The sequence below is a fragment of the Homarus americanus genome, unplaced genomic scaffold (genome assembly GCF_018991925.1).
Source record: "Homarus americanus isolate GMGI-L3 unplaced genomic scaffold, GMGI_Hamer_2.0 scaffold23578, whole genome shotgun sequence".
In the NCBI taxonomy this organism is placed as follows: Eukaryota; Metazoa; Arthropoda; class Malacostraca; order Decapoda; family Nephropidae; genus Homarus; species Homarus americanus.
Genome location: NW_024733231.1, coordinates 7,932,637 through 7,960,623, shown reverse-complemented (window position 1 = coordinate 7,960,623; position 27,987 = coordinate 7,932,637). Strand labels below are relative to the sequence as shown.

Here is a 27,987-nt window from a genome sequence, read left to right as displayed (position 1 = left end):
CATCATGGCAGCCATAAACCCTAAAACACGATGGACCAATAAACGCTTACCTTAAATCACAGCACAATCCTCCCTGCATAACACCTGAACACTATGACTGCTGTACATCACCTGGCCGGCTCTAGGATCCAACTGTGAATTTATATTACCTGTGGCTATGATTTTGACCAATAAGAGAACAGGAGGGAGGGTAACTATCTCAAGTGGTTGTTAGCTAGTTGGGATGTGAAGGTTCCTTGTTTTGGTCCACAAAACTAAACACTTAAGACCGTCACACTTAATACTTAATACTTAATGACGTATTATTAAGGAATGCAGCGAAAAGAAAATGAAGGAGACACGTATAAAATATTTTACTTACAATTACTTAATATATATAATACATCAATAACAATAACAATAACAACACATACATACATATATAAATATTATCCTGTACAATAAGTGTACATACCTACACAGAAACACATACACATTATGAGGAGCAGCTTCCACACCCCGCGTCTGTCATACACATTAATGGTTGAGGCTCCCACAGCCCCACGTCTGCCGCAAGAGACTACCCAGCTCCTCCTCCGTCAGGGGACAGTTGGGGAACATCTTGTCACACACGCCCTGGTCGACTTCACTGTCCTCCTGGATGGTGGTGTTGTAGGAGGACATGGTCTCCGGGCTATCAGAGAACATTTGGAGGAGGACGGTTTCCTCTAGCGTAAGAGCATCTACCTGTTTGTTGTTCAGGTGACACAGGAGCTTCAGTACACAGCCGTCAGTGTCCAGGTGAGTGGCGGCTGACAGCAACAGCTTCTCCGCCTCTTCCACCTCCTCCTCCCCCTGTGTGATGGCTCGTTTCTGGCGGCTGTAGCTAGACTCATAATTCTCATATTCTTTCTCCTCCTCCCTTAACTGCTTATCCTCCTGTAACTTTTTGTACCCTAGTATAGCAATGGCCTGTAAGGTGGGGTAAGAGAGACATCACATCTTAACACACGTACTGCCGCCAAACACAACATTATCAAGAACAAGTCATAATTGGACCTAATAAATTTTGTGAGGATATATACATTTTTAATCCATTAATTGTGATGATTTAACCCCTTGAGTACGATAACTTAACCATTTGAGTACGATAACTTAACCCCTTGAGTACGATAACTTAACCCCTTGAGTATGATAACTTAACCATTTGAGTACGATAACTTAACCCCTTGAATATAATTTAATCTTTTGAATACGATAATTTAACCCTTTGAATATAACTTAAACCCGTTGAGTACGATAATTTAACCCTTTCAGTACGATAACTTAACTCCTTGAGTACGATAACTTAACCCCTTGAATATGATAACTTAACCTTTGAGTACAATGACTTTAACCCTTGAGTATGATGATTTAACCCCTTGAATATGATAACTTACCCCTTGAGTACGATAACTTAACCCCTTAAGTGCACTGACTTAACCCTGGAAAAACGATGTCTTAAATGACCTGAAATAAGTAATAAGTGACCTGATATAACTTATAAATGACCTGAGGCTACTTACAAGTAACCTGGCGACCTGAAATAAACTATAAGTGAGCTGAGACTATTTATAAGTGAGCTGAGACTATAAGTGAGCTGAGACTATTTATAAGTGAACTGAGAGAACTTATGAAAGAGACTAACTCACCTTGAGACTCCAGAGACCAGCCACTATCAAAGGGCCAGGTCCTACGGCTGGCAGAGGGATGGGGAGGGGAATAAGAGCGCTTCCGGCAGCCAACACCCCCACCAACACACTCAGGACGCACCCTAGACGCATCTGTAACATTTTAACGCACTCACAATGTATGAAAGACGCAGTTGTAACATGTCATTGCTCCCAGGACGCACCCTAGACGCATCTGTAACATTTTAACGCACTCACAATGTATGGAAGACGCAATTGTAACATGTCATTGCACCCAGGACGCACCATAGACGCATCTGAAACACGTCCACGCACCCAGGACTGAAAACCAAAGCAGAGTTCGTCGTCTTTTGTTTTACCCGGGATTCTGGCACATATAGTCTTCTTTCGTTTATAATTAACTAAGGCATTGCTAGTTTTGTTATTATACTAGCAGAATCGTCCCGCTAGGCAACGGTAGGACGCCACCCTCCGGGAGGCTCCACATTGTCTCACTGTTCAGTCCCAAAAACTTCTTCTTCCATCAATAGTTCATTAACGGTGTATGTAAGTTCCACCATGTTTTTCACTACAATGGCACAGCAAAGTATATTTTGTTAGCATTAAACTGTTATTATTTTATTGTCTAATCATCACTACATATAACACCACTCATCATCACTACATATAACACCACCCATCATCACTACATATAACATCATCCATTATAACTACATATAACACCATCCATCATCACTACATATAACATCATCCATCATCACTACATATAACATCATCCATCATCACTAAATATAACACCATCCATCATCACTACATACAACACCACCCATCATCACTACATATAACATCATCCATCAGCACTACATATAACACCACCCATCATCATTACATATAACATCATCCATCATCACTACATACAACACCATCCATCATCATTACATATAACACCATCCATCATCACTACATATAACACCATCCATCATCACTACATATAACACCATCCATCATCACTACATATAACACCATTCATCATCACTACATATAACACCATCCATCATCACTACATATAACACCATCCATCATCACTACATATAACACCATCCATCATCACTACAGATACTTCTTTGTTTTATATAGATAGATTACTAATGTGCTCGTGAAAAAAGCAAAACAAGCAAGTTATATAAAAAAATAAAATTATAAAGATATACAAGAATTAATTCATTTTCCCAGAGATATAATACGAACAGAATAGAATTTATAGAAATTCCTTGAAGATTATTTCACCCAGTATTGCTCTCCATCAAAACAATCTATTGGAGTAAATGCATTTATTAAAAAAAAAATAACTAGCCATACAAGCCTAACTGATCCACAAACAAATATAACTCATAACTCCAATATGAGACGAAATTAATGAACAGGAGATCTCACTCCGACCCTCACGCTCTCGCCCGCCACTCCCTCCCTCCCTCCCTGTCTCTCGCTGGTGATCATGGATGCAAATCGTGTAAACAACGATGGCGGACAGCATCTCTCTCATGACGGCAGCCAGAGAAAGTTTAATGTTATATATTCCTCACATTACCTACCCTTTATCACCCGGATATCCCCTGACGATAGTATGATCTTGTAAAGGAGCCCAAGGGAACTTTCTCTCTCTCTCTCTCTCTCAAGAAATAGTTAGTTTGTTATCCTACGTATCTTCCTGGAAAAGTACTTGACTTAATCGCTTCAAATGATCTGATCTAGATTTATATATCTCAAAATTTTATATATATATATATAGTAAATATTATATAAAACACATAAAACGATAGAAAGAAAATTTGGTTCCAATATTACGTTGAAAATAGGTGTGGTGTTTAATGGCTGAATGGTGTCTTTGATGTTTACATGGGGTAATATGTTCTTGTAAAACGTGTGGTATATGTTTACAGTTAGTTAATATATATACTACGAGATGGGTTTTTAGTTGGTATTTATAAGTTGTGATAAATTGTGGTACAGGTGTTGTAATTTTGAGGGTTGTGTGTGCGCGTGTGTGTGTGTGTGCCGTATAAAAGCTTTGTTCTTCCAAAAATCAACAGACAATATCCCTCATTCTTGGTAATAAAGTGACTAATAATAACCTTACCTTGCATGTATGTATTGTGTGTGTACGTGTGATGTGTGTGTGTGCGTGTATGTGTGGCTGGTGAGCGCTGGACGGGGTGTGGACGGGTGGCAGAAGCTCCACTATATATACTTCACCAGGGCAGCAGCACCGCCTTGGAATATACAATACAATACCTTCACCTTTTCTCCCGTGTCACCATCCTCACGTAACCTGCTGTCACCTGATGCTGGCATAAACAATTCCACTGTGGGCAGAAAGCAAGAGAAAGTTCGTCTGGCGTAACTTCCCTACAGTGTAACAAAACGCCAAGCGAATAAGAACACAATGGAGGAAACTGCAGCAGGCCTATTGGTCCATACTGGGCAGTCTCATTTACACCCAGCCTCTATTGCTCGTATATCCACCCAACCTATGTTTGAATCAATCCAGTGTATTCGAGTTAATGATGATGTTTGGTAACTTGTTTCACTCGTCCACTACTCTGTTTCCAAACCAGTGTTTACCTATCTCGCGCCTAAATCAAAATTTGTCTAATCTAAAAACATTGCTGCGAGTTCGTTCCTGGTTGGATAGTTTGAGTACCTTTGTTATATCACCTTTGTTTAACCCCGACTTCCATTTATACACCTCTCTAGTCTTGTAACTAACACTCCTTTGTATGAACCCAAGTACTTTAATAACCTTGTTTCGACCAAATACACATTGTTTACTTGGCTTAAGGTTCCTACTTATCATTACTCCTAAATATTTTTTTTAACATTCAGATTTCTCTATAACATCGTTGTTCATCTGATATCTGGTTTCTCTGTTTACATCTCCTAGACTGAGTACTTTACATTTTGTCCACATTAAATTTCATCTGCCATTTTTCAGACCATTCGAAATTTTTTTTTAGATCTTCCTGTAGTTTTGTGGAGGCCTCGTCAGATTTAATTACACGCCCTATTTAGTGTCATCAGAAAATTTACTTATGTTGCTGTCTATGCCGATATCTATGTCGTTTATGTATATAATAAATAATAATGGTCCGAGTACTGAGCCCTGGGGTACTCCACTCGCGACGTTACCCCAATCGGATTTAGTGCCATTAATGCTCACTCGCTGTTTCCTGTCCTGTAACCACGCCCTAATCCATCTTAGAATATCTCCTCCAATTCCATGAGCCTCCGATTTTCGTATTAGTCTTTCGTGGAGGACTGTGGGAGGCTTTACTGAAGTCGAGGTTTACCACATCATAATGTTCGTCTGTCGAAGTTCCTATCATTACAGGGTGGATCGATACACTACACGATGCTGATTGCTCGTGCTGCCACTGTTAAGATGACTCTGGCGTTAGTGTGGTGGATTAGGGGATAATATGGTCTATTAAATTTCAATAAATAATTTTGCTCTAAATATTATAGATTTACATAATTCAGTGACATTTAAATACACACACACACACACACACACATAGATAGGCATGTACACACGAGCATTCACAGTCACACAAATATATTAAATACACATATTGACACGTCTTTACACATACAGTCATACACAAGCATATATACATATCGACAGACAGACAGACAGACAGACAGACAGACAGCATAATAATAATAAAGTAACCTGAACTTAATATGTAGTTATTACAAGTTATTAATAATTCAATGATTAATAATTTCAAGGGAAGAATTATCTAAACGAATTATATAGTGGAATGTGTGTGTGTGTGTGTGTGTGTGTGTGTGTGTGTGTGTGTGTGTGTGTGCGTGTGTGTGTATTTTCCCAGTGCAAATTATTTCAAGTTAATGATAATTCAAAAGAGTAATAATTACTTATACTAATTATTTACTTATAGCACTTCTGATGGTGTTGTGTCCAAGTGGTCAGAACACTCGTCTCCTGTCCTGAAGGTCACTGGTTCGATCCCAGCTATCCTGGGTCCTTATGCACTAAGCTGTATCTACTCTTATCCCAAATGAATCCTTCGAGCCACTGAACCCCCGAATCCCTGAACCCTTCAACAGGTATATGGGAAATACACAAATACTCACATGTTGGTCTTGACTGGTATGAGGTTAAGGAATCACGTACATTCTATTATTTATTCCAAGGCGGTGCTGGTGGCTGCTGCCCTGGTGAGGTATATATAGTGAAGCCTCTGCCACCCGTCCACAACCCGTCCAGCTCTGCCACCCGTCCACAACCCGTCCAGCTCTGCCACCCGTCCACAACCCGTCCAGCTCTGCCACCCGTCCACACCCCGTCCAGCGCTCACCGGCCACACATACGCACACACAGACACATCACACGTACACAATACATACATGCAAGGTAAGGTTACTATTAGTCACTTTATTAGTAAGAATGAGGGATATTGTCTGTTGATTTTTATTAAATATAAGCTGTTTTTCTACGACACACACGAAGGTAAGGCTCCACACACCTCTTTTTACCATAACTTGTAAGACAGAATCGAAATTAACTTCTTTCCGTTCAATAACAAACTTTCTCTTCCAGTCAATAACAACACAGCGACGTCCCAATGCTCTCGCGTAGGGGGGGGGGGTTGTTGCCATACTGATGTTCTAACCTAACCTAACCTAATCTAACCTAACCTAACCTAACCTAACCTAACCTAACCTAACCTAATCTAACCTAACCTAACCTAACCTAACCTAATCCAACCTAACCTAACGTAACCTAACGTAACCTAACCTAACGTAACCTAATCTAACCTAACCTAACCTAATCTAACCTATCCTAACCTAACCTAACCTAATCTAACCTAATCTAACCTAACCTAACCTAACCTAACCTAACCTAACCTAACCTAACCTAACCTAACCTAATCTAACCTAACCTAACCTAACCTAACCTAACCTAACCTAACCTAACCTAACCTAACCTAATCTAACCTAATCTAACCAGAACATTTCCCACGCGTCACAACATCCTAAATACGTATTGAGTAAACAGGAATATTATAATTTAAGTTAATATTTTTGTTATAATTTATCACTAAAAAATACCGGAGTTAATATTTTATAAGAATATTATTTTCCCGCTTGAATTTAATAACACGTAAACAAAGGTCAGATTTTTGAGATAGTTTTTATATATATTTTGTGTAATCTGGTCAAGTGAAAGTCGGATCTTCTGAATACCCGTAGCTTATTTCTGTAACTTGAGAGGAATATTTTTTGTTCTTCCGTTCCGAGAAATATTCACCGTTTAACTACAGTATTGTGAATCTTGATAAGGAGTTCAGGACATCAGGCTTATATCTTTGCTCCTATTGGTTAATGATGATCTGTGACGTATTCAAAGTGTCGTCGTTATATTGGCTATACGGAATCTGTTTTATTGTTATGAATTTTCTTCAGGTGTATGTATTAAGATAACGGGATGCATACAGCCAATGAAATCAAAGACACGTCTTGAATGCGTCACAGAGGAGGTTCAGCCAATGGCATCAAAGACACGTCATAAGTACAGTATGTCACAGAGGATGTCCAGCCAATAGAATCAAAGACACGTCATAAGTACAGTATGTCACAGAGGAGGTTCAGCCAATAGCATCAAAGACACGTCATAAGTACAGTATGTCACAGAGGAGGTTCAGCCAATAGAATCAAAGACACGTCATAAGTACAGTATGTCACAGAGGAGGTTCAGCCAATAGCATCAAAGACACGTCATAAGTACAGTATGTCACAGAGGAGGTTCAGCCAATAGCATCAAAGACACGTCATAAGTACAGTACGTCACATAGGGTGTTCAGTCAACAGAATCAAACATACGTCATAAGTACGTCACAAGATATCCAACCAATAGAATTAAATGTACGTCATGAATACGTCACAGAGGCTATCCAACCAATAGAATAAAAAAACAAGAACACGCTAGATGCAGGGAGGAGGTCAATGTCCTTATTACATTCCGTAGGAGGATAAGGACAGCTTTCACCAGACTGGCTTTCTAGTCTCTCAGGCCGCGTCATGTGAGGAGGCCCGAGCGCTCTCCCATGCAGATGAAGGCTTACATTACCGGGAGAAAGCCGAGGTGTGTGTGTGTATCAACATCGAATCAGATGTGCATCTCAAGCCTTTGGCAGACTCAGTACCCATGTCTTCAGCTGTAGGGTGTTGAAATTATTTACAAAGTTGCATATATATCATGCAGTGGTCCTCCCTACTCTGCTCTATGGCAGCGAGACATGGGTCACATACAGGAGGCACCTCAAGGCACTTGAAAACATTCTCCAACGTAGTCTATACGTTCCATCCTCCGAGTTCGCTGGGAAGACAAGAGAACAAATGCCAGTATTCTTGTTGAAACCAACTGTAGAAGCATCGAGGCTACCATTATCTATGAACAACTACGTTGGACTGACCATGTTACCCGCATGGACGACAGTAGACTGCCAAACCAGCTACTTTACAGTCACCTACTGAATAGTAAACGTAACGCTGACAGGCAACTGAAAAGGTATAAGGATAATCTTAAGACAAACCTGAAAAAGTGCCAAATCGACCCCCTCACCTGGGAGACGATTACTCCACACAGTAACGCTTGGAGGAGCACCACACGAGAAGGTGTCAATACTTTCGAGTTGGCCCGACTGCAAACCGAGGCAGACAAGCGCCATCGCCGGAAAGACGCTACCGCCGCCCCTCCCACACTAGATGTAGCCCTCCACACGTGCAACATCTGTGAGCGACGTTGCCGGTCCCGTATCGGCCTCTTTAGTCACCTCAGAACTTGCCAACCTAGGTGACATCTCTAATAACTCATATCATTCTATCATAGCTGGATAATCGTCATGCTCGATTCCGAGTGACAGCAAAGTAGTAGTAGTAGTAGTAGTAGTAGTACAGCCTGGATGAGATGTCGACTGTCCTTCTCTCCTTCGGTCGGCTTTGCTCTGCCTCAGGGAAACGAGAGCTTCTGCCCCTACTCCGACAACTGCTGCAGATATTGACTATGAGGCTACAGTCACTGAATGCCGCATAGATCTGCGGCTCAACTAATTTAACACAGTTAGGATAGTTTCTTATGTATTAGGATATTTAATATTAAGGTAAATAAATGGTGGCGAAGGTGTGGCTATTGGGGGAGGCTGGAGTAGTAGTAGTAGTAGTAGTAGCCGGCCAGCGCGGCGTGGGTGTGGTGTAGTGTCCTCCCTGATCTAAAGTGTTATTGGAGGGGACATATTCGGAGTGTGGGAGCGAGAATCTCACAGTGTGTCACCCAAGGTTCTTCTCATCCCTTACGGCATTAATCGCAAATAGTCCGTGTGTTCACCGGCGATCACCAACCGGGTTGTGAGTGCTTGGCTGGAGGCTGGTACAGGTGCCAGTGCCAGTGACGATAGGCCTACTTTGACGGGGGTGGCATCGAGACTCTCGCCCCTATGGTCAGTGACAGAAGGCTAAGTGTTCTATGCTTGCGGTCGTCTCCCACAAGTAACGGACACTTCATGTAGTGTCGGCCGACCAAGTGAGTATATGTAACTAATCTTACATCAGTGCGACCATAGAAATAGTGAGTATTCCTGCCATGGATATGTAAACAAGTGTTTGATGTGACAATTCTTGCTCCCAGTGGATCACTCTGATGTGTGGATTGTAGCCCTTAGGGGTGGCCTACACACCCATGCGCGCACGTATGACCCTACTACCCGGACACAGCAGTCCAGCCTGTCACCTCTCCACCCTTTCCTCATAAGAACTAGTTCTTCTTCTGTATGGGACGGTTTTTCGTAAAAATAAAAACGGGGTCTTATGAGGGACAACCAGTCAGAGCTTCTGGAATTATTACTTGTGAATGTGTAGTGCGTCAAGTGATCACAGTGTCATCCACCTGTTGGCCTCCTGAGTGGATGATGGTGATAGTTATTGGAGAGCCGGGGACTGTGTAGCAGGCCAGTGCCACGGAGGCCTTGGCGTGTAGCCCGAGCTGGTCATGGGTGGTAACGGTCCTGGTCGCTCTGTGTCCAGCCGTGCTCTGCCCTGGCCCTGCCCCGCCCCGCCCCGCCCCGCCTCGTGGGTCAGTACACCAAACCTGACCTGCCCCTCCTCCCCTCCCAACCACAACTTCCTACCTCTCTCACTGCCCTCTTCTTCCCAGGACGACATCATGGCTGGGAAATGTGTTTGTCAGTGCTCAGGCCGGAATCAGAAATGCACAACCTGTATATGTGTGAGAAGTAACACACGATGTATTGGTTGTGGGAAAGGGACCAGCTGTCAAAATCCCTACGGCAGAGATCCATCACCTGATGACGACATGTCAGACGATAGTAGTGAACCCACTCAGTCGGAAAATGTCGTTCATGAGGCGAATGACACACAGTCAACAAATTGGAAAGGCTTGTTGGGGGACGATGAGGTGAAATGGGTCAAAGAAGTGCACTCAAAAGTGGTCAGGTGGTCGCCAGCTAACCTCTTTGAACCACCCAAGTGTGCGGCCACCAAAGAAATGATTCGGGAGATGACTCGCCTCATAATCAATTACAATCATGACAGCCCCCTGGCCCCATTAACTCTTCAACTACTGGCCATAATACCCCATCTATTCTGTCAGAGGACACACGCAAGGTTTAAGTGCAAAGAACACGTGGCAGTAAATAAAAGGAGATTGACATTGAGGCAGACTGGGGCCCTTGATGATCTCCTATGTGAAGCAAGAACACTACAGGAGAGACTAAAATTTATAGGAGACGGAAAGCAAAACACCGATGACGTTGCCAGAAAGTCTGGAAACAAGATGCGTGTGGGAAAAGTGTCTCTGACGGTAAGATCTCTCACAGAGGAATCCTCCGGTGGGGTGATGCCAATAAACAGAGAGACATTAAAACAACTGAAGGAAAAACATCCCCCCGCACGTGAAGACGAAGGCATCAGGTTCAAGGGTGACTATATCCCACCAAATGCTGTCCTGTTCGAGAAAATAACAGAAGGGATGGTGTGGAAAAAGGCACTGAAGACTCAGGGAGGGGCCGGCCCTTCAGGTCTGGAAGCAAACGGTTGGAGAGTCATCCTCAGCACTAACAAGTTTGGCCCCGTAGCAAGTGATCTCTGCACGGCCATTGCCGTCCTTGCAAGAAAGCTGGCATCCTCGTGCTGCCAACACCTCCATGCTCTGACGGCCTGCCGCCTCATTCCCCTGGATAAGAATCCAGGATGTAGGCCTATAGGAGTGGGGGAAGTGCTGAGGCGGATCATCGGAAAATGCATAACGGAGGTGGTAAAGGATGTCAGGGCAGCAGCAGGGAACCTGCAGGTGTGTGCTGGCCACCAGGCTGGAGGGGAAGCTGCCATTCACGCCATTAGAACGTTATTTGAGCATCGTGATTGTGAGGCAGTACTTCTGGTCGAAGCTTCCAACACATTCAACATACTTAACCGCAAAGCTACACTGCACAACATCAAGATCAAGTGTCCAAACTTTGCAATGTATGTTGAAAACACCTTATAGGAACCCATCAGACCTCTATATAACAAGCTTCAAGGCCCTAAGAGGTGATACCATCATACAGTCAACTGAGGGAACAACGAAGGGGCACCCTGTCGCCATGGCAATGTACGCACTAGGTCTGTCCGTGCCTCAACATACAATAAAATATGAAACAACCGAGGTCAAGCAAGTGGCGTACGCTGATGACCTTACAGGAGCAGGAAAAGTGGAGGACATCAAAAAGTGGTGGGACTTGGTAACATCACGAGGCCCACAAATACGGTACCACCCAAACGCCAGCAAGTCCTTCCTCATTGTGAAACCAGAACATTATGAACGGCCAATGGAGGTGTTCGGTGGAAGTGAAGTCAAAATAACAAAGGATGGCCAAAGACACCTAGGTGCGGTAATGGGTACGGAGGAATTCAAGACCGAGTACATAACGGGAAAGGTGAATGAGTGGGTTAGGGAAATCCAAGCTCTGTCTGATATTGCTAACACAGAGCCACATGCGGCTTTTGCGGCATTCACCCATGGAGTCAACCATCGCTGGAACTACCTGAGGCGTACTATCCCTGATATCGGACCCCTCCTCCACCCTCTGGAAGAAGCCATGAATGTTGCTTTTATCCAAAAACTAGTGAAACACCCTCACTTAACCCCAGCAGAAAGGTCACCCCTTGCACTACCACCGAGACAGGGAGGAATGGGATTGAATAATCCAGTGGAGCTGCCCGTACAGAACATCAGAACTCAGTCAAGCTCACGGCAGCCCTCACTGAGCACATAATAGCTCAGAATGCAGCAAGTCAGGTGGACACCAACGAATTAAACAAGATTCGAGGGTCCATTATGACAGAGCGGCAGCACACCCAAAGTGATAAACTGCAACAACTGTTGCAACAATTGCCAGAGAACGTGAAAAAAGTAGCTATAGTGCAGGAGGTGGGCGCCTCGAACGATGCCGATAAGGGCAAAAGGCTTCATCCTTAATAAACAAGAATTCACAGATGCCATTGCCCTAAGGTATGGTAGGTCAGTAGAAGGTTTGCCCTCCCACTGCATGTGTGGCTTATCTTATGACATGGACCACGCCATGGTGTGCAAGAAAGGGGGCTTCGTATGCATGAGGCATGACGAAGTAAGGGACCTAACAGCAAATCTACTGAGGAAAATCTGCCACGACGTCAGGGTGTCTCAGTAGTCCAGGGTGTCTCAAAATGTACACACACTACCTAGATTTGCGTGGTGACCGAGTGAATGTTTGTATCATATCGGTAAAATTGTCCTCATTTGTGGAATATTTGAGAACTACCTGAAGATTAGACACCCTAGCTTATTCCACCTGATGATTAATTAACCTAACCTAATCTAACCTAACCTAACCTAATCTAACCTAACCTAACCTAACACACGTCATGGATGAATAAACAAAGTATTTTAATTTCTTCCTCTCCAGATGCGTCTCAGGTGGCTAATAGCTGTGCTAATGGGACTGGTGGCCGCCAATGAGGCCTTAGTACCACAATTACCATTCCCGGCACAATTACCATTCCCGGCACAATTACCATTCCCGGTAAAATTACCATTCCCAGCACAATTACCATTCCCGGCACAATTACCATTCCCGGTACAATTACCATTCCCGGCACAATTACCACTCACGATACAGCTGCCTGATCTTGCCGGTCTAGCGGGACTCTTACCGGCTATTCTACCGGGATTATTACCGGGAGGACTACCGATTGCGGGACTTACTACCGTCTTATCCGCAACAGGTCTCACGCTCGTTAAGGTAAGAAGCGGTTGGTGGGTTGGGTTAGGTTAGGTTAGGTTAGGTTAGGTTAGGTTAGGTTAGGTTGGGTTGGGTTAGGTTAGGTTAGGTTAGGTTAAGTGATAAGTGATTTTGTTCGTGGTATGTTACTGTATTTTAATGATTTGACTCACAGATATTTAGACAAAAAATCGTGTAACCTAACGTAACTAAACGTAACCTACAACACACACACACACACACACACACACACACACACACACACACACACACACACACACACACACACACACACACACACACACACCCACACACACACACACACAGATGATAATAAAGCTCGTTCTTATCACGCAGGTCGCCATCATTGCTGGGTTTCTGGCGACCTATAAAGACTTATTAGAAAAGTCTTATGAAGAAGAGGCGGAGGAAAGGCGATACCCTGGACCTCCCGCCTACGTGTACGACCACCCCGTTCACAGGCGCCAGAAGCGAGCCATCAAGGAGGCGATAGAACGAGTGGATTCTGTGATGATGAAAGAGGTGAAGGAAGCGGAGAAGCTGTTGCTGTCAGCCGCCACTCACCTGGACACTGACGGCTGTGTGCCAAAGCTCCTGTGTCACCTGAACAACAAACAGGTAGATGCTCTTACGCTAGAGGAAACCGTCCTCCTCCAAATGTTCTCCAACAACCCGGAGACCTTGTCCTCCTATAGATCCATTCTCCAGGAGGCCAGGGACGTCGACCAGACCCAAGACCTCTCCATATGTGACAAGTTATTCCCCAAGTGTCCCCTGGGGGAGGAACAAATGAGTGGTCTCCTGGGGCAGTCCTGGGGATGTGGGAATGTGGTTTTGTAGTCAGTAATGTAGAGGAGTATTAACATGAGGTTACTGACCCACTACACCACTACTCTCACCGTCTACCACTTAACAACACTTGATTCTGACTTCTCTCTCTCTCTCTCTGTCTGTCTGTCTGTCTGTTTATCTGTCTGTCTCTCTGTCTGTCTTCCACCCCCCTTCAGATTCTAACCTCGAATTAATTCATATCATAAAGAACGAGTCCATATATAGAGGTTGTCGTGTGTGTGTGTGTGTGTGTGTGTGTGTGTGTGTGTGTGTGTGTGTGTGTGTGTGTGTGTGTGTACGACCCCAAAATACAAAATCCCTACAAATCATTATTACTACAGTCAATCTTTCCTGTAATCTAAACCTGTAACCTGAACCTCTAAAATTATATGACATTACAAAACGAAGGAGAAATTACATAAAACAACGAATTCACCTTAAAATAACCAATTGTTTTTATCTTGAGGTTATTGTATTATTAAACCAGAATAAATACAAAAAGTCGTATTAAATGTCTTTGTTTAGGTATATTTGTGCCTGCGTGTTTATGTATATCAGTTGATTAAGTCATTGTTTTTGTTGTGTAGATTTAAGTATGTTTATTTGTTATGTATTTGTTATGTATATTCGTCTTCAGGTGTATAGAAATTAATACAGTAATGCAATACAATAATACAACCAATCTAGTGTTTATTTGTGTTGTATTTATAGTGTGATATGTAAATGATTGTGTTGATTGTTTACTTGTTTTGTTTGTTGAAGTTATTAAACAATAAACTATTACTTGTTTGGTTTTATATACATCTGAGTGGAGATATGTATATAATGTGTATGATGTATGTGTATTAGGTGTATTCTGGTTTATGTGTGTATGTTTGTAGGTGAACTTATATAGTAATGTACACTGTAATAATAATAATAATAATAATAATAATAATAATAATAATAATAATAATAATAATAATAATAATAATAATGATAATAATAATAATAATAATGATAATAATAATAATAATAATAATAATAATAATAATAATAATAATAATAATAATGATAATAATAATAATAATAATGATAATAATAATAATAATAATAATGATAATAATAATAATAATAATAATAATAATGATAATAATAATAATAATAATAATAATAATAATAATAATAATAATAATAATAATAATAATAATAATAATAATAATAATAATAATAATAATAATAATAATGATAATAATAATAATAATAATAATGATAATAATAATAATAATAATAATATAATAATAATGATAATAATAATAATAATAATAATAATAATAATAATAATAATAATAATAATAATAATAATAATAATAATAATAATAATAATAATAATAATAATAATAATAATAATAATAATAATAATAATAATAATAATAATAATAATAATGATAATAATAATAATAATAATAATAATAATAATAATGATGATGATGATGATGATGATGATGATGATGATGATGATGATTATTGCCGGGCCATCTCGGTGTGAATTTGTTTAAGGTGTAGAAGCTGTCGCCAATACAACAACTACACCCTACGTTAACGAGTTGCATGACCCAGTGTCAAGGAATAGTCCGAGAAGACTGGACAACTCGCCAACTGCACTGGCTGACCATTACCCCGGAATACGATCCGTAATTCAATTAACATCCAGGTCCCCAATTACTGCTGAGTAGACAGGCAAATGGCGTAAAGAAACTTGCCCATACTTTCACCCTGCCCGAGGATCAAACCCGGGTCCACTCGCTTCCGAGGCGAGCATGATGACCATTACACTACAGGTCACATTTAATAGTACACATATGCGTACACACATACACACACACATACACACACATACATACACATACACACTCTCACACACTCCGGCTACATCAACGCTCTCTCCACCCTGAAAATGCCATCCCTCAGTGACCTCCACCACCAAGCACTGGAAAGGTTTGGCAGCCAAATAATGCACCACCCTCGTCATCGCCACCCCCTGCCACCGGCAGCCCCCCACCCACCTCGCGCAGTCCGCCACTACAACAAAATTCAGCCCATAAGAGCCCGCACCGATAGATATAAGAATAGCACCATCCCATCTATTGTTAAAATAATAAACAACTCCTGGTTTATGTACTGTACAGCCCTGTAAATGTATTCAACGCATATTATATCATCATGTCTAAATCAAATGTAAGTCTGTATATTTTCAGCCACCGGCTGCAACTCTATTAATGAACCGTTTATCATTATTATTATTATTATTACACACACACACACACACACACACACACACACACACCTCTGCTCCATCATCAATGCTTCCCTCAGCCAAGCAAGATGCCCAGCTGACTAGAAAACTTCATGTGTCACCAGTGCCCAAGTCAACCAGCCCATAATCCTTAAATGAGCTACGACCCATTGCCATCACCCCAATACCCAGCTTAATCTGTGAAAGTTTCGTGTTTGACTGGGCTTATGCTGTTATTGCAGGCGCCATAGATCCTCAGCAATTTGGCAATATGAAAACTTACCTCCACCACTCACTGTTTTGTCAGCTTTCTCAACTACATATACAGACATCTGGAGAAACGAAAGACGTCTTTGGCTGTCGGCTTCACTAACTTCACCAAAGCTCTTAACCTCGGCGTTTCAGAGAAGTCTTATACCATGACTTACAGACTTCCTTAGTGACTAACGCCAAGTCGTCCCCCAAGGCACCAAGATGGGACCGCTCTGCTTCCTCATGCTTATCAATGATGCCCTGAGAGAAACTCCCGCTCGCTGTAAATATGTCGACGACTCCACTATCGGGATCAATGTTAACAACTCGGCTTCCGACTACACCGCCCTCCAGAATACATTGAACAGTCTCCAAAACTGGGCCACCAACAACCACGTCACCATCAACCATAACAAGACCATGGTTATGTACATCAACCTCTCCTCTGACCTTGTCCCGCCTCCCTCCATTACTTTAGGCCCCAACACACTCCAGGTTGTAGATTACACTAAGCTCCTCGGCGTCACTATACATAAACTAAATTGGAAACCACACGTCAGTGAAGTTGTCAAATCCTCCAGTTTCCGTCTCCACCTCCTTCGCCGAGTCAAGTCTCTCGGAGTTCCTGCACCCGAGCTCCTCAGTGTTTACTCAACATTCATACTTCCCAAGCTCACCTATGCCTCCCCTACCTGGTCTTCCTCCCTAAATGCCACACAACGTAAACACCTAGAAAAAGTGCAAAAGAGGGCATGCAAGATTGTTCTCTCCCCTTCCTACTCCACATATCAAGAAGCGCTCAACGCACTGACCCTCTCGTCTCTCTCTGACCATCACCACGACCTCATCTGTACATTTGGTGAGAAGCTTCGGCACCATCCTCGACAGAGAGACAGACAAATTGATAGACAGGCAGAATGACAGACAGACAGATAGACGGACAGACAGACAGACAGACAGACAGACAAACAGACAGACAGACAGACACATAAATCATCATACTCAAGGGTTTAAATGATCATACTCAAGGGGTCAAACTCTTGAAAACAACTACAAGTACAGCAAAGATACAGGAAAAATTACATATGTAGATACAGAAACTAAAATAGAGGTATAATTACAGGTACATAAATATTAATACAGGTACAGTTAATTACAAGAGCAGTAAAATTAAGTACAAATAAAGTTACATATACGAATACAGAAACAACAACAGAGGTACATAAAATTACAGTGATATGAACTAGTACAATTACAGAAACAAGTACAGCAATTACAGTACCATTACAACCCCAGATACAAGGACAGGTACAATTACAGAAACAAATACAAGAATTACAGTACCATTACAGAGAGCAGAGCACGTCGATAACTTTCAGGAGGGTGACTGTGCTGTAACTGTATCTACGTCACGAGAGGTTGAGAACGTAGATTATGTATGAGGAGGGAATGTGTGTTAGGGTGACTCGATATAAAATGACCCTTGGAACTCTCCCCCTTGATAATCTCCCCCTTGATAATCTCCCCCTTGATGATATCCCCCTTGATAATCTCCCCCTTGATAATCTCCCCCTTGATAATCTCCCCCTTGATAATCTCCCCCTTGATGATATCCCCCTTGATAATCTCCCCCTTGATAATCTCCCCCTCCCTCCCCCTTGATAACTCCTCCTCCCCTTGACAACCTCCCTTGACAACCTCCTCCCCTTGACCTTCCCCCTTGACAACCTCCCCTTAACCTCAACCTCCTTGATAACCTCCTCCTTGATAATCTCCCCTTGACAGACAGCTCCCTTGACAACCTCCCTTGACAAGCCTCCCTTGACAGCTACCTTGACAACCTCCTCCCCTTGATAATCTCCCCTTGATAACCTCCCTTAACAACACTTGCTCCCCCTTGACAGCCTCCCCCTTAACACTCCCCTTGATAACCTCCTCCCTTGATAATCTCCCCTTGACAGCCTCCCTTGACCTCCCCTTGACAACCTCCCCCTTGGCAACCTTCCCCCTTGACAACCTCCTCCCCTTGATAATCTCCCCTTGATAACCTCCCCTTAACAACCTCCCCTTGACAACCCTCCTCCCCTTGACAACCTCCCTTTGACAACCTCCCTCTTGACAACCTCCCCCTTGACAACCTCCCCTTGACAACCCTCCTCCCCCCTTGACAACCTCCCTTGACAACCCCCTTGACACCCCTCCTCCCCCTTGACCGCCTCCTTTAACCTCCCTCTTGACAACCTCCCCCTTGACAACCTCCCTCTTGACAACCTCCCCCTTGACAACTTCCCCCTTGACAACCTCCCCCTTGACAACCTCCTTCCCCTTGACAACCTCCCCTTGACAACCTCCCTTTGACACCCTTCCCTTTCATATCAACCAAATCTGAACCGTAAAATCGCCAAGTAAGAGCGAGAGAAGATGGAGGTGAAGAGAAAGAAGAGAAGATGGATAGATAAGGTGATAAAGCAACCTGGAAGGAGAAGTAGAGGAGGATAGGAGGATAGGAGGATAGGTTAGATAAGATACACAGAGGAATAAGCAAGATGGAGGAAGATTTTTGGCACGGGATAGAGTCTTCGCATATAATTACTCTCTTCTAACTCTCTTTAATCTATAATTACTTCAGAAGTATCAACAATTATTCAGCTAGAGTTCTGAATCTATAACTGCTATAATCTACCTCTAGTAATGCTGGTTTAGTGACATTGAACACCATAAGAAGGAAAAATAAGAGGATTACATACCACGTTTGTCATTTGTTTTTTTGTTTTGGTATTTTCATGGCGTTTATACAGGATTTGAGTAACATGTTACCAACCTATCTACTTACTTTCCTACTTACTTACTTTCCTACCTACCTACCTTACCTCCCGACCTACTTACCCCATATTTTTTTATCCAGTTTATTGTCTTTCTTTATCCCATGGAGAGAGAATGAAAGGAAGAATGGTAATAAACACAAATATATAATAACACTCCCGGTGTCGCTGCACTCTCTGGCAAAAACAAAACAACATCTCAGAATACGCTATTAGTTGGTGAGGTGAGGGTTTAATCGCTTATAGCCAATCAGGTGAGAGTTTAGACGTTTATAGCCAATCAGGTGAGAGTTGAGACGTTTATATTCGGGCAATGTGAGAGTTTAGACGTTTATAGCCAATCAGGTGAGAGTTTAGAAGCGTATAGCCAATCGGGTGAGAGATTAGACGCTTATAACCAGTCACATGAGAGTTCAGACGTCTATAATCGGGCAGGTGAGAGTTTAAACACCAATAGCCAATCGGGTGAGAGCTTAGAAGGGTATAGCCAATCGGGTGAGAGTTTAGACGCTTATAACCAGTCACATGAGAGTTCAGACGTCTATAATCGGGCAGGTGAGAGTTTCGACGCTCATTCAGGTGAGGGTATGGGGTCGCTTTAACCCGGTCAGGTAGAGAAGCAGGTAGCCCATACGACATCAAGAGAGAGCCGGAAGGAACTCCATGGTAGTACTGCTTTCCCTCGTGGTCTGTCCGTGGGGAGGCGACAGGGCAAGGCGGGTGGGTAGTGTATATATAGTGGGCATGACGGAGCTAGTCCAACACAACCCCATCTTCAGGACACCCTCTTCAACGCCTACCCACCCATCTACCACCCACCCACGCTTCAAGACAACCTTTCCAACGCCTACCCACCCATCTACCACCCACCCACGCTTCAAGACAACCTTTCCAACGCCTACCCACCCATCTACCACCCACCCACGCTTCAAGACAACCTTTCCAACGCCTACCCACCCATCTACCACCCACCCACGCTTCAAGACAACCTTTTCAACGCCTACTCACCCACCCATTCCACCCACCTACCTCAAGATTCAACACCACCTCAACGCATAGCTTGACACTCTCTCTCTCTCTCTCTCTCTCTTCTCTCTGTCTCTCTCTCTTTCTCCTCACCCATACGTTCTCTCATACATACACACACAAATTCTTCCCTTTCCTCCTCCTCCTCTTCCCTTTCCTCCTCCTCCTCCTCCCTTTCTTCCTCCTCCTCCACCCGTTCCTCCTCCTCCTCCTCCCTTTCTTCCTCCTCCTCCACCATAGGTCAAGGTAAGGAGTCCTCTACACGACACGACACGACACAACACGACACGACACGACACGACACAACGAATTAGAATACAGAGTTATTTACAACAACACAATAAATTAAAATACAAAAATACAACAGAATACAGCGGAAGGTAATACAATAAACCTACAGTAAATCACAGTTTAAAATAATACAATACGCTACTATACAAATATAGTAGTGTGTGTGTGTGTGTGTGTGTGTGTGTGTGTGTGTGTGAACGTAACACTACATTGAATTTATTATTATTATTATTATTATTATTTATTTATATATTTATTAATTTTTAGTAAAATCATTATCTCTAGGAGCATCTGATTGGGTCACAACGCTAGTTAGGAGCTTTAAAATAGCTTACCCCACTAGTTAGGAGCACTAAAATAGCTTAAAACACTGGCTAGGAGCATTAAAATAGCTCACAGCACTGGCTAGGAGCACTAAAATAGCTTAAAACACTGGCTAGAAGCATTAAAATAGCTCACAGCACTGGCTAGGAGCACTAAAATAACTTAAAACACTGGCTAGAAGCATTAAAATAGCTCACAGCACTGGCTAGGAGCACTAAAATAACTTAAAACACTGGCTAGGAGCATTAAAATAGCTCACAGCACTGGCTAGGAGCACTAAAATAACTTAAAACACTGGCTAGGAGCATTAAAATAGCTCACAGCACTGGGGAGCACTAAAATAACTTAAAAGGGCTAGAAGCATTAAAATAGCTTGGCTAGGAGCACTAAAATAGCTTAAAACACTGGCTAGGAGCATTAAAATAGCTCACAGCACTGGCTAGGAGCACTAAAATAACTTAAAACAGTGGCTAGAAGCATTAAAATAGCTTAAAACACTAGCTAGAGCACTAAAATAACTTAAAACACTGCATTAAAATAGCTCACAGCACTGGCTAGGAGCACTAAAATAACTTAAAACACTGGCTAGGAGCATTAAAATAGCTCACAGCACTGGCTAGGAGCACTAAAATAACTTAAAACACTGGCTAGGAGCATTAAAATAGCTCACAGCACTGGCTAGGAGCACTAAAATAACTTAAAACACTGGCTAGGAGCATTAAAATAGCTCACAGCACTGGCTAGGAGCACTAAAATAACTTAAAACACTGGCTAGAGCATTAAAATAGCTCACAGCACTGGCTAGGAGCACTAAAATAACTTAAAACACTGGCTAGAAGCATTAAAATAGCTTAAAACACTAGCTAGGAGCACTAAAATAACTTAAAACACTGGCTAGGAGCATTAAAATAGCTCACAGCACTGGCTAGGAGCACTAAAATAACTTAAAACACTGGCTAGAAGCATTAAAATAGCTCACAGCACAGGCTAGGAGCACTAAAATAACTTAAAACACTGGCTAGAAGCATTAAAATAGCTTAAAACACTAGCTAGGAGCACTAAAATAACTTAAAACACTGGCTAGGAGCATTAAAATAGCTCACAGCACTGGCTTGGAGCACTAAAATAACTTAAAACACTGGCTAGGAGCATTAAAATAGCTCACAGCACTGGCTAAGCGCACTAAAAAGCTTGCAAAACTAGCTAGGAGCACTAAAATAGCTTACAACATTCGCTAAGAGCACTTCAATAGCTTACACCACTGGCTTGGAGCACTAATATAGCTTACACCACTAGCTAGGAGCAATAATATAGCTTACACCACTGGCTAGGAGCACTAATATAGCTTACACCACTAGCTAGGAGCACTAATATAGCTTACACCACTGGCTAGCACTAATATAGCTTACACCACTAGCTAAGAGAATCAGTAGAAACAGAACGCGTCATCACCGGTCCCTGAGTTGTGAACGTAATGAGAGAAAGCCCGTTGGGTGTGTGTGTCATCTCGAGGGGTAAGCGACCACACGTAAAGATTAGTTGGCATGTCTCGATTCATCCCGTCTTGAAAACAAAAGAGAATCTCGAAGTGTCAGAACTTTATGTCTTTGTTTTCTTAATGTATTTTGATTTGTGTATTTGTTAATTTAAGGTGATTTGCGTGTAGAGTTTACAGGTGTTAGGGTTTAAGTTGTGGTCATTGATAAATTGTTGATTAGATGAGAAATATTGAGTAAGTGACAAGATTTGATGTGTAACCGACCACTCCTCTAGATGCATACGGAAGAGGTCCGGAATTCACCTTATACTAGCGTACATTGAACCCTCGCCAAGGTTCATTATCATCAATAGTATCATGTATCATGTATAACCGACATTATGTATCCTTGGGTTTCTAAAGTATATTGTAGTTATGTATGTATCATGATAACTGAGGTGTGTTGTGTTGCAGATGCGTGTGTTGCTGGTGTTGTGTGCGTTGCTGGGGTTATTGGTCACATGTGATGCCTTAGCGATCCTTCCTGTAGCTGGTCTGCCTCTGGTGGCCCCGGGAGCACTCGGAGCATTACCAGTGGCTTCCCTCCTCAGTCTCCAGGTAAGTTAGGGAAGGAAGGTCTCCATACTTGGGAGGTTACTCTTATGATTCACTTGAACACACACAAACTGTTACCCGAGTCAAGTGTTCAAGACTATATAAATGTTGCTGAGAATTTTCTAAGTAAATCATTTTCACTATTCTTCCATACTTCCTGATCACCATATACTGTAGTGCAGTTAGAAGGGGGAGGATTCTAATAGGGTTTTGTCTTACAGGCTGCCGTCATCCTCGCCTTTGTTAAAGAATTTTCCGGGAAGGAAAAAAAGTCTAGCCCCAAGAGGTCTTTTGCTCCCCGATCACCTTTCTACGGCTCTCGGAAGTCCTCTTACAGCTCTTACGATGGTCCCGTCTACCGCCGCCAGAAGCGAGCCATCTTGCAGGCGATGGAAGAGGTTGAACAGGGCGAGAAGCTGTTGCTGTCAGCCGCCACTCACCTGGACACTGACGGCTGTGTACTGAAGCTCCTGTGTCACCTGAACAACAAACAGGTAGATGCTCGTACGCTAGAGGAAACCGTCCTCCTCCAAATGTTCTCCGACAACCTGGAGACCATGTCCTCCTACAACACCGCCTTCAAAAATGCCACTGAGGCTGAGCAGGGCGTGTGTGACCATGTGTTGACACAGTGTCCCCTGGGGGAGGAGGAGCTGGGTAATGTTATGCGACAGACGTGGAGCTGTGCGAGCCTCAGCCTCTAATAATGTTAATCATTCAATCATCTTACACAATATCATCACCTACAATTCACCATATTTTACATATCATTATAAGAATGTTGTATAATCCACATTCTTCGCTTCTTTCTCTCGTTTTGTTGTCCTTCACCTTTAAGTTCTATTCGTTTGTAACTTTTTGTCTATGTATATGAAATATAATCCCTATGGGACAGTAACCACTTCAGATGCTATTATTTCAACTGATTATATGTACTGAGTCAATAATATTAGAATTGTTTATTTTCAATCCTGCAACCTAAAAAAGAAACTTGGTGCCTAGATATGGTTAATTAACCCCAGAGCTTCCACGCTACGAGATAGAGGCTTGTACAGTGTGTGTGGGGGGCAGTGTTCGCTGAAGTCAACTGTCACCACCACCACCATAACTGTCCCTATTGTCTCTATTGAGGACATAATGCTCTATGGATGCGACACTTTCTACGAGGAATTAAAAATAGAGTAGTTATCCCTCGCAGCACATACAACAGAAAACTGAATCTAAATACTGATATTCAAGACTGTATTTTGATAACGAATATTAAATAAAATACTACTAATTATGAAATAATATCCTGATATGTAAAAAAAACTCCATACACACTCAAAGTCACATACGTATACACAAACACAAAATAAATACTAACATGCACTCAAACACGTATACACAATAACACGTATCTACACGAATGTCTCTCTCTCTCTCTCTCTCTCTCTCATGATATATTTAATGACAAAACTTAAAATAGTAAATAATTATGTGACATTAAATGAAACAGTTAAATCCATATCATTCTGCTGTGGCTGCTCTGCTATTCACGCTGCTCCTATTAGTAATAATAATAATAATAAACGGTTTATTAATAGAGTTGCAGCCGGTGGCTGAAAATATACAAACTTACATGTGATTTAGACATAATGATATACGTTGAGTACATTTACAGGGCTGTACAGTACATAAATCAGGAGTTGTTTATTATTTTAACAATAGATGGGATGGTGCTGTTCTTATATCTATCGGTGCGGGCTGTGGCTGCTGTCACTACTAATACTACTGCCGCTTTCCCTCTACCGCGTCTGTGGGTCACAAGGCCGGGAGCTGTATATATAGATTAAACCTGTCTGGCTACATCACTCGACCACAGCTAAGTCCTGCCAACACGGCCGCTCTTCTGCTGTCCCGCTACACACACGGCCAGGACCGGTTTGCTGTTCTTGCTACATACACCGCCAGGACCAGTTTGCTGTTCTTGCTACACACAGCCAGGACCAGTTTGCTGTTCTTGCTACACACAGCCAGGACTAGTTTGCTGTTCTTGCTACACACAGGACCAGTTTGCTGTTCTTGCTACACACACCGCCAGGACCAGTTTGCTGTTCTTGCTACACACAGGACCAGTTTGCTGTTCTTGCTACACACAGCCAGGATCAGTTTGCTGTTCTTGCTACACACAGGACCAGTTTGCTGTTCTTGCTACACACAGGACCAGTTTGCTGTTCTTGCTACACACAGGACCAGTTTGCTGCTCATATCACCGTATAAGGTAAGGCAGGTGTGTGATTGTAAACATTTTGTGTCATAATGATGGAAAGATAAAATAAGTTTAGTGGAATTATAATTGAGATAATACCCCACCTAGTCTCTCTCTCTCTCTTTCTTTCTCTCTCTCACTTTCTCCCGTCTCTCTCAGTTTATGATCCATCTCTACCTGTGTGTCTGTCTATCTGTGACCTTGACCTTTCAACTTTAGTGACCTTGACCTTTCAACTGGTGACCTTGACCTTTCAACTAGTGACCTTGACCTTTCAACTAGTGACCTTAACCTTTCAACTTTAGTGACCTTGACCTTTCAACTAGTGACCTTGACCTTTCAACTATAATGACCTTGACCTTTCAACTAGTGACCTTGACCTTTCAACTATAATGACCTTGACCTTTCAACTAGTGACCTTGACCTTTCAAAAAGTGACTTTGACCTTTGAACTATAGTGAACATGATCCTACAACACTTGACCTTTATGCCTGTTTAATATTGTTTTTTCATTATAAATTTAGTCTAATTCTGAGACACACTGGAAGTATAGTTCTAATTTTTATTTATTTATTTTATTTATTTTACTTATACTTTTTTACGGGGATTAGCCAACCCGGGCACAGGTCACTGACCCGCAGCGGGGCCTGGGTGGCGAAATGTTGTAATAATAATAATAATAATAATAGTAATAATAATAATAATAATAATAATAATAATAATAATAATAATATTAATAATATTAATAATAATAATAATAAATCATAGTAAATAAAATTTATAATACAAATACAAAATTAAAAATGAAATAATAATAATTCATAGTATTTAAAATGTATAATTAAAAAAAATAATAATGATAACAATAATAACAATAATAACACTGTAATAATGATAACAATAAAGAACCAAAAAATAAAAAAATATCAAGAATGAGAAACAATATATGTATGTTGTGTTGTCAATAGTAAGAGAAACACTTGAGACCCTGCAATTGTGTTGTAAATGAGGCACAAAGTCGGATGAGCAACCTGGGACTTGGTCACAATTTTCGTGATGCCATTATGCTTCCACATGAGTGAACAACGTCTAATATGTTCAAAAATGCTTAAAAAAACTTACTACTTACAATAGTATTATAAACTCTATCTTATTTCGTAATTAATATCCACGACAGTAACTCAGATGCTCGGATGTTTCAGATGCGTGTGAGTTACGTTATCGCTGCAGCGCTTGTGTTTGGGTCGGTATGTGATGGTCTCTTCCAGTTTGCTAATCCGCCCTTCGTGGCTGGTAGTGTGAGAGGTCTACTGGCAGGGACCGGGCTGGCTCTCTTAAAGGTGAGCTCTGACTAATCTTGCTTAGGCTGTCCTACGGTAATTGGTTCTGTCCTGAAGATTAGGCACCCTAGCTTATTTCACCTGATTATTAAATACCCTAATGTTAACCTAACCTAACCTAACCTTACATAGTCCTAAGGTAAGCTCATGTAATCTAGCTTTAATCTAACCTAACTTAATCTAACTTCAACCTAACCTAACTTAATCTAGCTTTAACCTAACCTAACCTTACATAGTCCTAAGGTAAGCTCATGTAATCTAGCTTTAACCTAACCTAACTTTATCTAACTTTAACCTAACCTAACTTAATCTAGCTTTAACCTAACTTAATCTATCTTTAACATAACTTAATATAGCATAATCCAACGTGAACCTGACCTAATATATACTAACCACGTAACGTTAATACATAATACACTCAAATCATCCCTTTAAAGTATACTTATGTTATGTTTTTTTTTACTATAATTTCCCTTTTTTTAATTGAATTTTAACCCATTCTGGTGTTTTTTCTCACGACACGATCCGCCATTATCATCTATCTAAAATTTGGCGGTAAAGAGTCGTCCTAATGTTGTGTTTACTTTCCAGAGCGGACTTATCATCAAGGTTGCAAACTTGGCCTACCGCAAGACACAGGAGGAGGAGGAGGAGGAAGATAGTTATGGCATCGCGGATAGTGCTTCACGAAGGACATCCTCTCCTCATCCCTCTTCTTTTTACAAGTTTCTAGATCCTAGTGTCTATCCCCCCCGCTCCCGCCAACAGCGAGCCATCACACAGGGGATAGGGGAGATGGAAGAGGCGGAGAAGCTGTTGCTGTCAGCCGCCACTCACCTGGACACTGACGGCTGTGTACTGAAGCTCCTGTGTCACCTGAACAACAAACAGGTAGATGCTCGTACGCTGGAGGAAACCGTCCTCCTCCAAATGTTCTCCGACAACCTGGAGACCATGTTCTCCTACAACACCGCCTTCAAAAATGCCACTGAGGCTGAGCAGGGCGTGTGTGACCATGTGTTGACACAGTGTCCCCTGGGGGAGGAGGAGCTGGGTAATGTTATGCGACAGACGTGGAGCTGTGCGAGCCTCAGCCTCTAATAATGTTAATCATTCAATCATCTTACACAATATCATCACCTACAATTCACCATATTTTACATATCATTTTAAGAATGTTGTATAATCCACATTCTTCGCTTCTTTCTCTCGTTTTGTTGTCCTTCACCTTTAAGTTCTAGTCGTTTGTAACTTTTTGTCTATGTATATGAAATATAATCCCTATGGGACAGTAACCACTTCAGATGCTATTATTTCAACTGATTATATGTACTGAGTCAATAATATTAGAATTGTTTATTTTCAATCCTGCAACCTAAAAAAGAAACTTGGTGCCTAGATATGGTTAATTAACCCCAGAGCTTCCACGCTACGAGATAGAGGCTTGTACAGT

The 27,987-nt window shown here is 41.9% G+C and overlaps 4 protein-coding genes across 5 annotated transcripts; 3 read left to right on the top strand and 1 right to left on the bottom strand.

Annotated features, from left to right (window-relative positions):
• Positions 1-397: 397 nt before the first annotated feature.
• Positions 398-3,608, bottom strand: LOC121869423. The gene is made up of 3 exons (XM_042370762.1): positions 3,516-3,608; positions 1,671-1,802; positions 398-951 (listed from the first exon to the last, which is right to left on the bottom strand). Exons 2-3 carry the CDS (start codon positions 1,800-1,802, stop codon positions 517-519), a joined length of 567 nt encoding a protein of 188 aa, XP_042226696.1. The 5' UTR covers positions 3,516-3,608; the 3' UTR covers positions 398-516.
• A 2,331-nt stretch (positions 3,609-5,939) lies between these two features.
• LOC121869684 lies at positions 5,940-14,644 on the top strand. The gene is made up of 3 exons (XM_042371232.1): positions 5,940-6,108; positions 12,695-13,030; positions 13,367-14,644. The coding sequence occupies exons 2-3, from the start codon at positions 12,695-12,697 to the stop codon at positions 13,868-13,870; spliced, it is 840 nt and encodes a 279-aa protein (XP_042227166.1). The 5' UTR covers positions 5,940-6,108; the 3' UTR covers positions 13,871-14,644.
• Positions 14,645-20,440: 5,796 nt separating this feature from the next.
• On the top strand, positions 20,441-23,892 carry LOC121869683. Its single transcript, XM_042371231.1, has 3 exons — positions 20,441-20,482; positions 22,803-22,946; positions 23,165-23,892. Exons 2-3 carry the CDS (start codon positions 22,803-22,805, stop codon positions 23,645-23,647), a joined length of 627 nt encoding a protein of 208 aa, XP_042227165.1. The 5' UTR covers positions 20,441-20,482; the 3' UTR covers positions 23,648-23,892.
• Positions 23,893-24,777: 885 nt separating this feature from the next.
• On the top strand, positions 24,778-27,880 carry LOC121869682. Of its 2 annotated transcripts, none has more exons than XM_042371228.1 (3): positions 24,778-25,206; positions 26,397-26,534; positions 27,126-27,880. In XM_042371228.1, the coding sequence occupies exons 2-3, from the start codon at positions 26,397-26,399 to the stop codon at positions 27,633-27,635; spliced, it is 648 nt and encodes a 215-aa protein (XP_042227162.1). In that variant the 5' UTR covers positions 24,778-25,206; the 3' UTR covers positions 27,636-27,880. The 2 variants fall into 2 exon arrangements, with proteins under 2 accessions (XP_042227162.1, XP_042227164.1); XM_042371230.1 differs by having other exon boundaries at positions 24,778-25,215.
• Positions 27,881-27,987: the final 107 nt, after the last annotated feature.